General features: G+C 46.3%; 1 protein-coding gene across 2 annotated transcripts in view; it reads left to right on the top strand.

The window, feature by feature from the left end:
- The window catches only part of ADGRE5 (adhesion G protein-coupled receptor E5), a 46668-nt gene extending 31761 nt beyond the window's left edge, over positions 1-14907 (top strand). For both annotated transcript variants that reach the window (XM_081851168.1, XM_081851167.1), the window contains 11 exons: positions 2054-2222; positions 2681-2794; positions 5299-5528; positions 5868-6041; positions 8009-8200; positions 9003-9223; positions 10229-10295; positions 10916-11007; positions 11293-11461; positions 11742-11849; positions 12609-14907. In XM_081851168.1, the coding sequence (XP_081707294.1) occupies positions 2054-2222; positions 2681-2794; positions 5299-5528; positions 5868-6041; positions 8009-8200; positions 9003-9223; positions 10229-10295; positions 10916-11007; positions 11293-11461; positions 11742-11849; positions 12609-12641 (1569 nt within the window). In that variant the 3' untranslated portion in view covers positions 12642-14907. The remainder of the gene's footprint in view (positions 1-2053; positions 2223-2680; positions 2795-5298; positions 5529-5867; positions 6042-8008; positions 8201-9002; positions 9224-10228; positions 10296-10915; positions 11008-11292; positions 11462-11741; positions 11850-12608) is intronic.

Raw genomic sequence — 14907 nt, 5'->3', positions numbered from 1 at the left:
GTGCTTTTCTCCTCACACACGCTGGTTGTGACCTTCTCTTCACTGGCTGTTCTGCCTTAATGCCCTCTCCTCTCCAGCAGCAGTTTTTTCCATTTATTTTACTTTATTTATTGTTGAACTATACACAGCCTTTTAGGACATGAGTGGTGTACAAAATTTTGGGCAGTCTCCAATGTTAGTCCTACTCAGAGCATACCAATTGAAATGATTGGATATGATTGACTGAGGTCCAGTCATTTCAAAGGATCTTCTCTTGAGTATAATTTAGCTGGAAACAACCCTTCATAAGTCGTTGTCATCATCCAGTTAAAGCCATATTGTTCTGACTTAACCCTAAATAATAGCAGCTAAACACCAGCAGCAATTAACAAAAGCAGCAGCCTTTAAAGAAGTATACTGAAACAAAAACATTTTAAGTTTACATTCCCTACCACTGCACTGTGTACATGTTTATGGAGCCCTCCATCCTCCCCATACTCATGCAAATGTTTGCACAATATTGGCAAGACCAGTTCGGTTTACAGGGCTGAATTAGATCAATCCCAGCTGCATCAATTTTTGTTTATTTATGAGCATTTAAAAAGATGGTAGAGAGGGTTAGACAAACTTCAACTGGTAGTCAGTAGACAAAACTTCTATTCGCACAGCAAAATTTGGTGCATTTCCATTGGTAGCTAAGAGGATAACAATAAGCCACCATTGGAACAATTAACTACCAGAAAGCTATTGCTGTTCACAACATGAGCCAAAATAAACATTGCTACTTTAGTCAATTGTATTTCTTCTGAAATGCAAAACATCAAGTGAGATAACACTCAGACCATATGCTGGAGGTGTAAATGACTATCAGACTTTGAAAAGCTGGTACAGTGGTACCTCGGGTTACATACGCTTCAGGCTACATACACTTCAGGTTACAGACTCAGCTAACCTAGAAATATTACCTTGGGTTAAGAACTTTGCTTCAGGATGAGAACAGAAATCGTGCTCCGGTGGCGCGGCAGCAGCAGGAGGCCCCATTAGCTAAAGTGGTGCTTCAGGTTAAGAACAGTTTCAGGTTAAGTACGGACCTCTGGAACAAATTAAGTACTTAACCCGAGGTACCACTGTATTAGTGGATCAAGTTCATTAATTTTGTTGAATTAATTAAACAAAATAATTCAAATTTAATTTTGAATAAATGTGCAAATAATTGTTCCTGTATTGAACTTTATTGTGTTATTATCTTTTTTTAGTGGGTTGTGTAAACCAGTGTTTCCCAAACTTGGGTCTCCAGGTATTTTGGGACTACAGTTCCCATTGTCCCTGACCACTGCTCTTGCTAGCTAGGGATGATGGGAGTTGTAGTACAAAAAAACAGCTGGAGACCCAAGTTTGGGAAACACTGGTGTAAACCGCTATTCTGAATAGTTTTTTTTTGTAGGGTAGTGGGCACTGAGGATGAGTTTATGGAGCCAGGGAGGCAGTGGCCCAAAGAAGAGTGGGAAGCAATGACATAAATGATACAAAATTCTATCAAGAGCGTAAAGGAGGATGCAATGTATAAGGGTAGGAATGCACACACTTTCTGTTCACACACACACACACACACACACACACACACCCCTAGCCCTACCCCTCCTTTGCCAAGTGGTTCAGTGGCTTCAGACAGAACTCTGCTCAACGATCCTGTAACTTGCAAATCCAAAATCTGTTGCAATCTGCTGTAATGACTTGGCAGCCAAAAGTGCCTATAACCCAGTGGTGTCATCCCCCCCACCCCACCCCATCACTGAAAATTTCAATTTGAAATCTTGCTACATATGGAAGGATGGTTAGAACACTTTCTTACCTCCTATTAGTATTTAGTATTCACAGAACTACCTTCCCTTTTCCCACGTGCTGAACAAGCAACACATGGTCGAAATCTACCCTCTCAGTGCTTGCATGCACTTGCAGCTGATTAATCAGACTAGGGTTGACCATCTCTGCTCTGTGTGTTTTGAGTGTCTGGACCATAATGGTGGCAGCTTTTTCCCTTGAGAGCTGATGACATCCTATCTTCATTCTCAAGAGTCTGCTGGCACTGCTGGATGACCTCATGGCTCTGATGCCAAGTGGGAACAAGGAGCAGGGGCACCGTTTCGTCACTGAGATGTTGGAAACCGTGGAGGTCCTGCTCAGAGTTCTAGCATTCGCTTTACCCAAAAACACTGTGAGCACCGGGAGCAGCAATGGAACAGGTTGGTGTGCAGAGCGTTTGCATGTGACCTGAGGGTTCCCTCAGTGGCAGAGGTTGGGATTTTCCTGTTCCCCCACTCATTGCAGGTGTACTTACCCTATCTCCCGGGGTAGCCTTCCAGATGTTGTTGGGACTCCCAACTCCCATCAGCCCCAGCATGCATGACCCAATGACCAGGAATGATGGCTCTTGGAGTCCCTAAGGCATCTGAAGGGCACCATGTTGGCTCCCTTGGCTGTGCACCCTGTGACCCTTTCAGGGTGGGAAAGGCTGGCACTGGAATCATCAGGAACGTTCTTCCCTTCTTTCCCAGTTCTTCTTTGTGGCATGCAAGATCTTTCCCATGCTGGGAGAGACTGCAAGTGGAGTAGCTTTTGAGGAAAGTGACACATGTTCCTGGGGTGTTGTCTTTTCTGCTGGCTGTCAAACTCGGCCTGGGTTTTTTTTCATTCACTCCAGAGTTGACCATGGACATCAGGACAGCTGGGAACCAAAGCCAGAGCCCAGCATGGCTGCTGCAGGATTCTATCCAAATGAAGCTAAACTGGGAAGCAGCAAGCAAAGAAGGTGAAGGTAAGGGAACCCCATGTACACCACAAAGGGGCTGGAGTGCAGATGCAGCTGTGGCCCGCAGCAGGAGACCTTCAGCTGACAGGAAAAGCTGGGAAGAGGCAATGGAGAAGAGCCAGCTTCCCTGAGGACGCAGCTTCAACGGCCAGGCTTTGTATTTTGTGGTGGGGTAGGGTGATAGGGACGCGGGTGGCGCTGTGGTCTAAACCACAGAGCCTAGGACTTGCCAATCAGAAGGTCGGCGGTTCGAATCCCCACGACAGGGTGAGCTCCCGTTGCTTGGTCCCAGCTCCTGCCAACCTAGCAGTTCGAAAGCATGTCAAAGTGCAAGTAGATGAATAGGTACCACTCCAACGGGAAGATAAATGGCGTTTCCATGCGCTGCTCTGGTTCGCCAGAAGCGACTTAGTCATGCTGGCCAATAAAGTGAGATGAGCGCCACAACCTCAGAGTCGGCCACGACTGGACCTAATGGTCAGGGGTCCCTTTACCTTTACCTAGGGAGATAGAGATGGGGAATCCACATTTCAATGCACAGCTAATTTATGTGTGTGCACCATCTGCAGGTGATGTCCACATGCAAACAAGCCTGTGTATGCCTGTGGAGCTCCATAGCTAGATCAGGACAATGCCATTTCATTTTATTGTTACTATTTTGAATGGTACTGTTTTGTATATTGAATTTCATCTCGTAAACTAACTTGAGGGCTGCCAGGTCATATGTTTAATATGTCCTCCTCATCTGCTTGGGGTGATGGAATGCAGCGCTTAGAAATCCCTATGCCAGAGAGTCAACCTGAGGCGACTGTATCTTGCTTTACAAAGAATGCAAAGTTTCCCCAGTGCCAGGGATGGGGAGCCTGTGGCTCTCTCGAGGTTGTTTCAGCCCCCCACCAGCGCTAGTTAACATGGCCTGTGGTCAGGGATGATGGGACTTGTAGTCCAAAAGCAATTGGAGAACCACAAGTTCTCCACAAATAGCTCTATTGCTGTCAAGGTGTGGGATGCAGGTGGTGAAAGCTTGAGAGCAGCTGCCTCAATAGCCAGTCTAAGAATGTGTTGGGAGAAGCAGAAGTGCTTGGGGCATTTCAACTTACGAGACAAAAAAGAAAGAGACAACTGAGTGGAAAGGCCTGTTAAAAAGCTTTATTTTAAGAAAAACAAATGGTATGGAGAGGCCCCCGGCCTTCCTCTCTCATAATAAGGGTTACCAATAGGATTGGCAGAATATTTAGGGTGGGCAAAAGGGAGCATTCTTCACATAGCATATACATAATTCAGGAACTTCCTACGTAATGGGTCCACCATTGATAGCAAAATGCAGCTTCTGCGTTCAGAAGCTCTGAATGCGTACCACGTCACAAACAAGAGTAGACTCTTAGCGCCCCAGAGGCATGGGCTTCTGAGGAGCCATCTTTTTGCAGCAGTGGCCAGGCAGGTGCTCTGAGGATCCCATAAACAGAGGAAGAAGGAATTAATCCTCTTCTCTTGCTCATACACACCATCTACAATTCCAAATGCTGGACTAGATGCACCTTCAGCCTGCATAGGAAACTGTTTTACACTGTTCAGGGCCATTGGTCCTTCCAGCTCAGCACTGTCTGCACCCAAAGTGGGGAATCAGGGCTTCTCTGCCTAGCCTTTGAAACTTTCCTACACTGGTCCCGTTTTGTACCCTGATTGTTTTTGCCTGGCCGGAATGTGCCCTTGAACTCTTGATAATGCCTCTTCCTTGGCTGGCTGGAGGGGGTGTGTGTATAGAAACTAGCCTACTATACAAAGGTGAAATTTGCATTCATTGCTCCACACACTTTTGCCTCTGGCCTCACCAGCTAGTCACACCAGTGAGTACTTAATTCTCCCTTAGGTTATCTAGGCAGAAATGCAGCCCTCAGGCTGTAAAAGGCTCTCCATCCCTGGTTGACAACTAACTGGCAGTAGCTTTCCAGAGTTTTGTACCTGGAGATGCCAAGTATTGAATCTGAGACCTCCTGCGTGCATAATAGGTTCTCTGCAAATGAGTTACAGCAACCCTTCCTTAGCCACAGCTTGATCCAAGGCGGTTCGTACGTTTTTAAAGGGAAGCAGAGGGAGCTTTCCCTGTGTTGATATTGCTTAGGCCTAGTCCACACATGCAGCACAATAGGGTGAAAGAACAGACCATACCACAAGATTGTAGGTGGGGATGTCTCCCCACCTCCCATAATGTTTTCCCCTGTAAAATATTCCCTGTAAAAAAACATTTTTTAAGCATATGGAGCAAGTGGGAGGCTGCACCCCAACCCAATTCCTGCTGTTCTAGTTGCAGTGTTTTTCCCTCTATCTTCATAGAGAGCAACTCAAAATTCTGATATCCTTCTAGCTGCTAAATAAAACAGTAGAGTCTTTTCTCCCCTTTCAGGATTCGTGTCACCTCATTCTGCTGCGCATAAAGACCGGCCTTTAGTTTTCATCATACCAGCACCTGTTTAGTTCTTCAGTTCCGACTAACACTTTTCTCTTTTCAGCTTTGGGTCTGGCCGGCCTGCTCTCCTACCACAGGCTGGGGCCCATCCTGGCTGATGCTCACGTTGAAGGAAAAGAATGGGAGCGAGTGGGGAAGTCCCCACAATGTGCACAGGTGCCAGGCAAGCCCAACTATGAGGTCCTGTCCACGGTGGCCTCTGCTTTTGTGGGCCACAATGAAACTACAGCCTTGAGGGCCCCTGTCTTTTTCAACTTCAGTCACCGGACAGCAGTGAGTACATAATTCTCCATTTCCCCTTTGCCCTCCCTAGCACCAGCCATCGCCAATACTCTGTGCGGGCCATTTCCTTGTTCCAACCTTGCCCTTTTACATGAGGAAGCAGACATGCCAGAAAAGAAGGGCCTCTTCTCAGTCCTCTTCTGTCCAGCTCCCATGAGCAGATGTTGACATCTCATTGATCCATATTATCAGCATTAAGTTCAGACTGTTTATGCTCCCTCCCATTCTGTGTACATGTACATATCTGTAGTGTCAAGTTACCAAGAATACTACTCCGCTGCTCCTAACCTCCAGGTACCTCAAGATGCTTCCCTCCCACTTTCTTCTTAGGAATCAAAGCCTGACCTGCAGGTGATTTGCGCCTTCTGGAAGCCTGTCAATGGCAGTGGACACTGGTCTCAGGAAGGCTGCACACGCCTGGACACCAGCACTGACACCAGCACACACTGCCGGTGCGACCACCTCACCAGCTTTGCTGTCCTCATGGCCTTCTATGATGTGGAGGTGAGTCCAAAAGCCCTATCATTTTCCTGGCCACTGACACATCATCTTCCCATGTACTGCAGTCAGGAGGAGACATTAGAGTGGGTTGTATCCAACACTGCATGAGTGGACTTCACTTTCTCCCCCTGTATGCACTCAAAATATTTCCCAGAGTCCCCCAAACCTCTGGAGCAGCGTTTTGAGGATTACAGTGGGGAGAAGAGGAAGGGGAAGTCCTGTTGCATAAGCAGAAGCCTGTTTCGCTCCTGCAACAGCAGTGTTGGATGCAAGCAGTGATTCAGAGACTTCATATACGCTTGAGAGAGGTGGAGTGACAGAGACATTACAAGAAGCGCCAAAGTGAACATGATTGATTCACTATTTGTGTTCCCAGAGGAAAAAATCTAAAGGGAAAACTTGCACACCTTTTCCTGTGCTGGACTGCATGCATCCCACACATACCGAGTGACCACAGCCGTATCACAGGGGTGATGTAGATCTTCCATTTTTGTATGTTATACCACAAATGTGTGGGAAGCAGAGAGTTGTCCTTGCTGTTTGAGGGCTGCATCTGAAGTCACCCTGAAGGAGCTGACTTTGCAGGGATATGAGAGTTTCTTCTCTTGTTGTCACACCAGCAGCACAGATAATGAATGTGCATCAGATGGCTTTTTAGCAGACACAGAGTCAGCTGCTTGGCTCACACAAGCACCTGCTGGGGTCCGTGGGGTGAAGCGCTGGCTGGAGGCATGGCCTGCTCTCTTTCTTAGTGTTGCGCACATATTCAAACCTGCACACAAGGCAGAAACCAACAACGAGAAATTGGGGGGGGGGGCACACTGTGAGGGTAGTGGCATTTTTTTTAACGGTGGGAAGCAGAGGACACTTGCCTCAGCAAGCAACAGCTTTTGGAGGAATTGCCTCGTTGCTGCCCTTCCATTTCCCAGCCCAGAGATGGGACGCCTCTGGCCCTCCAGATGTTGCTGAACTCCCTCAGGCAGCACGACTAGTGTGGGGCCTAATCCTCCACTGTGAAGGCTGGGGAGTTCAAGATCAGCATGGCAACAGCAGGAGGAAGCAGAGATGCTAGCTGGGTATAGAGCAGGGGTGTCAAACTCAAATTCATCGGGGGCCGCATCAGCAGTTTGGTCACCCTCAAAGGGCCGGTTGTATCTGTAGGACTTACAGTACAGGAGAGAAGGGTTCAGGCAGCCGTTGGATCTGTCATATCACAGGATGGCATGCGCTCAATATAAAAACAAGTGGAGGTTTCCTGAATGCATGTAAAGTGGAGGTTTCCTGTGTAGAACGGCTGGCGCCGCCAGAGGGCAGACGTTCTCTGGCTTGTAGGCTACCACGCATGCGCTGAAGAGGCGGCTTTCTTGTGTAAAAAAAAAGGGGGGGGAGAATAAAAGGTGAAGGTTGGCGGTTGGCGGCGGCTACACGGGCCACATGACGAGGTCTGGTGGGCCGGATTCGGCCCGTGGGCCTTGTGTTTGACACCCGTGGTATAGAGAATAAGGACTGGGGGATGACCCAGAGGAGACACTCGTGCTCCTGGCTTTGGCTCAGCTCACTTGGCTGACTCACTTGGGAGCATGAAGCTAAGGAAGGGAGTGTATGCAGTGACTAGAGGGGAAAGAGAGAGGCTGCAGGACTCACAACTGCTTGAGGCTAGATCAGAACCAAGACTAGGAGTTATGGTCCCTGGTGTTTTGTGGAGATGATGTAGGAGCCAAAGCAGGTTGTCCAAAGAGCAAGGAGAGGTTCAGTCTAGATAACAGGACTTCTGACCCTTCTTCCCACAAAAGTTTCCAGTGGCTTCAAAACATTGCCTCCTAGATACTAGGAACTGAGACTGCACTTCAGCTTATTATTAGCAGTGTCTTAGGTGGGGAGGTCCTTTTTGGGTAATCAGCCGGTTATCCCAAATTTCCCCTAAGACTTGGCTTGTATTGCACGGGCTCAAACTTTTGTCATTGTGGCAGGACTGGGGCCTGGATATCATCACCAAGATTGGGCTGGTTGTGTCTCTGATCTGCCTGTTCCTGTCCATCCTCACCTTCTTGTTCTGCCGTGCCATCCGAGGTATCCGCACCACCATCCACCTCCACCTTTGCCTGGCCCTCTTCGTTGGCTACGTCATATTCCTCATGGGTGCTGGGAACACTGGCAACCAGGTAACTGGCCAGGATGGCCTGCTAGCATGCACACAGGGAGCTATTTGACCAGAGCTATTCCAAGGGAAACAATTGGGGGTGGGGGTGAATGGGTAGCCCAGGGCCCTCTGATAGCACCTCTGTTGACAGGGGGAGCTCCTGGCTTCTTACTCAGGCTAGTGAGCATCACTTGACTACAGCTCTTGCTGACAGCATTACAAAGACCCTGTGCTTGGGAGCAGGAAGCTAAGGAGACTAAGGAACTGATGGCCACAGCAGGCTGTAGGATGTGGCAATGATGCGGTGGGAACAGGAAGCACCTTGCAATTCCTGTTTTGTCATATTTCCATTTTTGCATCTCCCTCTGTGTGTGGGGGTCTCCCGATGTGGGACAGCTTTATGGGATATGGACACCATGTTGAAGGAGAAGCAAAGAATGTTTTTGCAGAAGGTGAAGAGGTGGGACCAAAGTGCAAGGCACTTGGCTCAACCTGTTCCCCTTGCATCGTCATCATGTCCAAAACTGATGATAGAAACGAGCTGCATTATGAAACCTCTATCAAAACGGCAGGGGCATTTGCCAGAAAGGCAGTTTGTGTCACAATGTCAAACTGCAGCTGCCATATCACTTAGAGGCAAGGGAAGGATTGCTTGATACCGTGGTGTGCAGCAGATCTCCAGTACGGACCATTTCAGTTTGCAAAGTACCAAACAAGTAGGCTGCTGGATTTTCCTCCCTTTGGATTTGGGGACCTTATGCATCCCCCCCCCCAACAAGTAGCCCCTTTCACAACCTCCCCCTGGCTCTGTCTCCCCTCCCCAGACAACTTGTGCTGTAGTGGCTGGGCTGCTGCATTTCTTCTTCCTCTCGGTCTTCTGCTGGATGCTGCTGGAAGGCATGGAGCTCTACCTGATGGTCGTCAAGGTCTTCAATACTCACAGCCTCAGGCACTGGCACATCTTCCTTGTAGGATATGGAATCCCAGCCATTGTGGTGGGCATCTCAGCTGCTGTCAATAGCGAGGGCTATGGCAACCTAAGGAAGTAAGTCCTGGGGTTTTGGTGTGCACCCATGTGAACTAGAGAGTAATTGTCCAGTAGAACTCAGGATACCAGATCCAGTGGGGACAGCTGGGTAGCATGTTAGTAGTGTGTAATAAAAATGTTTGATTTTATACTGAGGTAAGAGGGCTCAGCATGGACAAGCAAAGCACAGCTGCTGTTCTGGAGCACCAAGCCTCTGTATGTGCATCTGAAATATCAGGTTCTCAGCTTTGGAGTACTCTGTTGATCCAGCTTGAGGCACAGGTTGCATGGAAGGCCTTTCTAGCAGCATATACTACTTTGCCAACAGCAACCCCTGCAGGGCAGGGAGTGTTTTTGCACTAGGTATTCCAGAGCCTGGTACAATTTCATTTAAAGTACTCAATGGGGCCGCCCTTGAAAATGGTCGGGGAAAGATAAGTAGCTCAAAATGTAGCAGCCAACATTTTGATTAGGGACAAGGTATGAGATCACACCTTGCCAGATTTGAGAATTGTATGTACATTGCTTATTGGTTTACTTCCAAGCTCAACTCAAGATGCTGGTTTTGACATTTAAAGCCCTTCATAGTTTGGGACCTGTAAACCTTAAGGACAACCTTCTCCCACATCAAACTGACTGTGTTAAAAATTCCATGAAGGACGTTCTCAGTGTACACTAGCAATAGGTGGCAACAAAGCAGAGGAGCTTCTCATCTGTAGCACTCCAGAAATACGGGGCAGCAACCATATTTCGATCATTTCATGCATTTTAATTGCTTGTATTTTAAAAAGTACAGGGAAGTTATATTTCCTACAGCTGTGTTTTAAAATACATTGTAAATTGCCATGGGATAAATAATTGTGAAGGGTAGTATACAAATAAATGAAATAAATAAATGATTAGCAGTGAGATCACATGTGAAGGAAAGTGCTTTTCTAAGGGGACAGGGGAAACAGATTCATAATACGCAGAAGGTAAGACAGTTCGATCCCAAACGATTCACCCTCTGCCTTTCCCCCACAGCTGCTGGCTTAAAATGGATAAAGGGTTCCTTTGGAGCTTCCTGGCCCCTGTTGCCCTCATTATCATGGTAAGCTTAATGCATCCCAGGAATAGCCATTTATTCTTCTTTCCTTGATGACAATCTTTACCTTTTCCTCGCATGTATTAGCACACTTCTATCCAATCCAATCCAACCCTTACAAAGGCATCAGTGAGTGGTGGTTGGTTTTTTTATTCATCTTGGGATGCAATTCTCTACCTACTGCTTTGAATCCATTTCTCAGCTGTCTGCAGTTCACTTTCCCCACACAGGCAACCAGAACTGCCTTGATTCTCAGCTCCATCCACTTTCCAAAGGCATGGCTTACAGAGATTGGGGGTGGGGAGAGAGATGATTTTATGTATATCAGGGAACAATTTTTCTGGCCAAGCTGTGTTTCGTGACAGATAGTACTCACCAAAGTAGCTAAACCCCATTTCAATCATCCAGGCAGCCCAACTATTCGATCCATGAGTTTTGGCTTACACAGATTTGTAGGGGGAAATTGTGTACATTGTGTGTGGGAAAACTGACCCCCCCCCCCAATTCTGCATGTACTTTTGGAAGGTAGAAAAAACTTGTGTGTGCAGAAGATTCAGCCCAAAGACCAGCTCTTATCTCTGCGTCTTGCTAACTTCCATCTCCCATCTCCCATCTTTTCCGCACAGCTGAATGCCGTTGTCTTTGTGGTTACTGTCTGGAAGCTCTCTCAGAAGTTTGCCGATATCAATCCCGATATGAGTAAACTAAAAAAGCAGAGGTAAGCAGCCACAGAGTCCCCCTGGAGTCTAAGACATCAGGCAGTAACTAGCAAAAGACAGTAACAGCCCTTCCATGTAGCAGTAAGATTGGTGGAAAGGGATGTGATCTATTTTTCAAAACTACACTAATTCTATCTTGGCTGTGAACAAGTGAAACACAAGCTGTTATTCTAGGACTGTCTCAAGTTCCAGGCCCTCTCTAGCTCCTCTGCAGAGGCTAATCCTGACTGTGTCCTCCACAAGTCAGCTCATAAATTGTGTTCCTTTTCTTCTCATCCCTGCAGGGTACTCACAATCACAGCCATTGCCCAGCTCTGTATTCTGGGTACCACCTGGGTCTTTGGCCTGTTTCAATTCAGCAATCAAACCCTCGTCATGTCTTATATCTTCACTATCCTCAACAGCCTGCAAGGACTTTTTATCTTCCTCCTGCATTGTCTGCTCAAGAAACAGGTACCTGCACTAGGAGAAAGGCAAATGGGTGGGAAACCATCTCCAGTACTGCAGTGCTATACACAGTTACCTGAGAGTAAGCCCCGTTAAACACAGTAGGACTTACTTATGGAAAAATGCACATAGGACTGGCACTGCAAGTTTGACAAAGGGTGGTTTGGGCAGGTTGGGGCTGGGACATGAAACCCAAAAGGCAAATTGCTTATGTTTGTCTGGCTGAACACCATGAAGACAATTAACAACATGAGCCTGTCAGCTGCAATTTTACTTTTGTGCCTAGGTGCGTGATGATTACTACCGCTGGTTCTGCAAGGACAAACATGGCAAGCCCCACAGCAGTGACAAGTATTCCAACTTCAGCTCCACAGTGGGTTCCAACACATTGCAGGTAAGCGAACACAGCAGGTGCTGTGGCATAAACCCCCGCCCCTCCACAGATCATCACTCTTCCCGTCAAGCTTGCAGTTGCCCTGCAACAACAACATGGCTCTCAGCCTGGCGCTGGCAATTCTTCTAAAAACTACCCCCCATTTTCTCCACTGTTCTTCATTAATACTGCAGCTTTCCTGAAACAGCAATAGTTTTCTTTTGGACTTTACAGCTAAGCTCCACTTAGGGGGAGACAACCAATTCCCTTAGAATCATAGAAGTGAAGAGTTGGAAGGAACCCTGGGGGTCATCTATTCCAACTCCCTGCAATGCAGAAATCATAAATGACAGCTTAAAAACCTCCCAGGAAGGAGAGTCCACCACCTTTCATGGGAGTCTGTTCCACTACAAGGAAGGATTTATGAGCAAACAAGCAGAAACAGTTGGTTGCATGTTATAAAGCAGTGCTTTCCAAACTGTATGTTGCAACACACTAGTGTGTTGGTTGCAGTATGTAGGTGTGTCATGCAAACGCTACCCATGCTTCTCCCGGGGCTGCAAAGGGGTTCGTTTAACTTCGTTTTTCTAGTAAAACTGAATTGCTCTGTAAAAATGATGCGTGTGTAAAAAGTGTGTCACCAACATGAAAAGTTTGGCAAGCTCTGTTATAAACGATTAATGAAACAGAAGATGGGAAGATACATGGGCTATGCACACGATGCTGACAGTGATAAAGTGCTATTAAGACTCCTACCATTGCATCCTTTCTCTCTTACAGGCACCCAGTACTTTGAAAGAATCTGGAATTTAGCAACCAAACTTTGCAGAAGCAAGTTTCAAGAATGCTGTTTGGAACATGAGAAATACATTTTGTTGTTCCAGTAATCTTTCTTCTGGAAGAGTCACCCACTTAAGATGCAGCAAGGACAATTGAACTACCAGAAGGCTATATAGGGACCCACTGAGCAAACTCAATAACTGGACCAATGCTATTAAGCTGATGTTGGCACAGCCTCTTCTGATTGGGCTCCTCCTTCCTCTACACCAAGACTCACCTCTCTCAAGAAGAGATGGAGCAAGTTAAAACGGTACTTTGCACACGTGACACTTTTAAAGAGGTCCTTGCAACAGACATTGGCTAACTCTAGTTCTAGAAAGTACACAGGCTGTGTACCTTGCTGTTCAATCATCATTCACCAGCTGTAGGTGTTCATCACCGATTTGTGAACTTTCACATTTGGTCCAAAAAACTCATTGAAACATTATAGTGGGGCAAATAATCCTTTCCTTCCACTCCTTGTTCTCTATGGAATGATCACTGCGGTATTTTCCAGGACTCTTGTTGCTGGTTAGTTTGATAGCAGTCCTTCCTATCAGTAGTTCATCTTTTTCCACATACTCTAAGCAGCTGCCTCAAATAATGACTGCAACTCAAACTGGTCCAACAACCATAGATAAAAGAAGAGCCTCAACTAGGAGGGACAAGGCTGTTACTCGCTTCTCTTGCCATCACTTAACCTACGAAGACTTAAGAAGAGCCTGCTGGAACAGGCCAGTGGCCCATCTAGCCCAGCCAGATGCCTGTAATAAGCACTGTGAGTATTCAGAGGCAAGTTAGACCCATTTGTGCAAGGAATAGCAAAAACTGAAGCCTAGTATCACTGAGATGATACAGGTCAGTACATACTTCTTCAGGCTGCAGGTGACAGCTCACATGACTGAAGATTCCCCCATAAAGAGAGCACCAACATAACATGAAAGAGGAGGATGTGAGGGCAATGCCTAACATCTGCCCCCTCCCAAAGGCATCTAGTTTTGTACATCCAATAATTTATTTATTTATAATAATAATAATAATAGAAATGTTCACACAGTCTCCAGCTATAGCTTAGACACATTTTCTACAGGATTCAGATACACAGAGTCAATCTAGGCAAGGAGCAATAGTCAAAGTTGTGTTTGGGTTGCCCATAGTCTACTGTTCCCAGAATTCAACAGAAGTAAGTATCCACATCTTATGGTTACAAAAACATCAGTTGATGATTCAGGCACATGAGCTCATTGCTTTCCTCGTCACCACTTTCAGGGAAGCACATGTGCTCTTAACTCAACACCTCACTTTTGTGTTTGGTACACTGGAATCCATACTAGAGTTGGAAAACGTCAAATGACTCTTCAGGTTGCCATCATCAACAACAGAAAACTGAAGCATGCACAAGTAGAATCATGACAGGAACCCCACTGCTATAAAGGTCCTCATATGCTATTTCCTTCTAGTTCCATATTCCTCAGCTTAACAAGGAGATGCACATTTCCATGCTTTGCCCCCCCCCCCCCCCGCACTGCTATCCCCCAGGAGTTCTGCGCAACGGCAGCAAAAAACAAGGGCACAGCAAGCAGTGTAATCTCAATCAGAAAACCCACCAGTCAAGTAGCAGAGAGGCTCTTTGTACAAAGACTAAATGATAGCAGCATATATAAAGCAGCAGGAAGGAGAGAAAGCAGACCGTTTTCTGGAAGCCGTTACTGAAGTTAATGGAGACCCATATTGGCAGTTCACATCAAACACTGGAGCTTTACAGAGCTTCCTGTTTAGACTAATTTATTTAGGACTGTTTCCAATTTTGCCAGATTCCTACTGTTCTTGCCAAAGAGATTGGCTATGTATACTGCAATTCCAGATGCTCTTTACTCCTAACGTGTGTGGATAGCCAACGCACATTAGCGTTAACAAATCTTTATTTTATTTAGTTTTAAATCCTAGTTGAGAAAGAAAAGGTGTTGCACAGCAAGCTTTGCATACACCTGAACACCAGGTTTTGCAGTATTCAAATCAGTGCAATGGATTCAAAATGTAGTGACGTTTCTAATGCTGTGTAACTGTTTCAGAACTTACTCTACTATGAAATATATTCACTCTAAGGATGTCCTTAGGTAAACTTACATGCAGTTTATCCAAGCATCTTTGCACAAATAAGCTTATGCTCCTCTAACTACCCACCCCGTTATTTGAAGCAATTGTCTCTCAACCACTATTTTTTCCTAACATGTACATTTAATTGAAATATATTTTGGAA

Source organism: Podarcis erhardii (genome assembly GCF_964252035.2).
Source record: "Podarcis erhardii genome assembly, chromosome: 2".
Taxonomy (NCBI): domain Eukaryota; kingdom Metazoa; phylum Chordata; class Lepidosauria; order Squamata; family Lacertidae; genus Podarcis; species Podarcis erhardii.
Note: the sequence above shows the minus strand (reverse complement) of the source record. Positions and strands in the feature narration are given on the sequence as shown.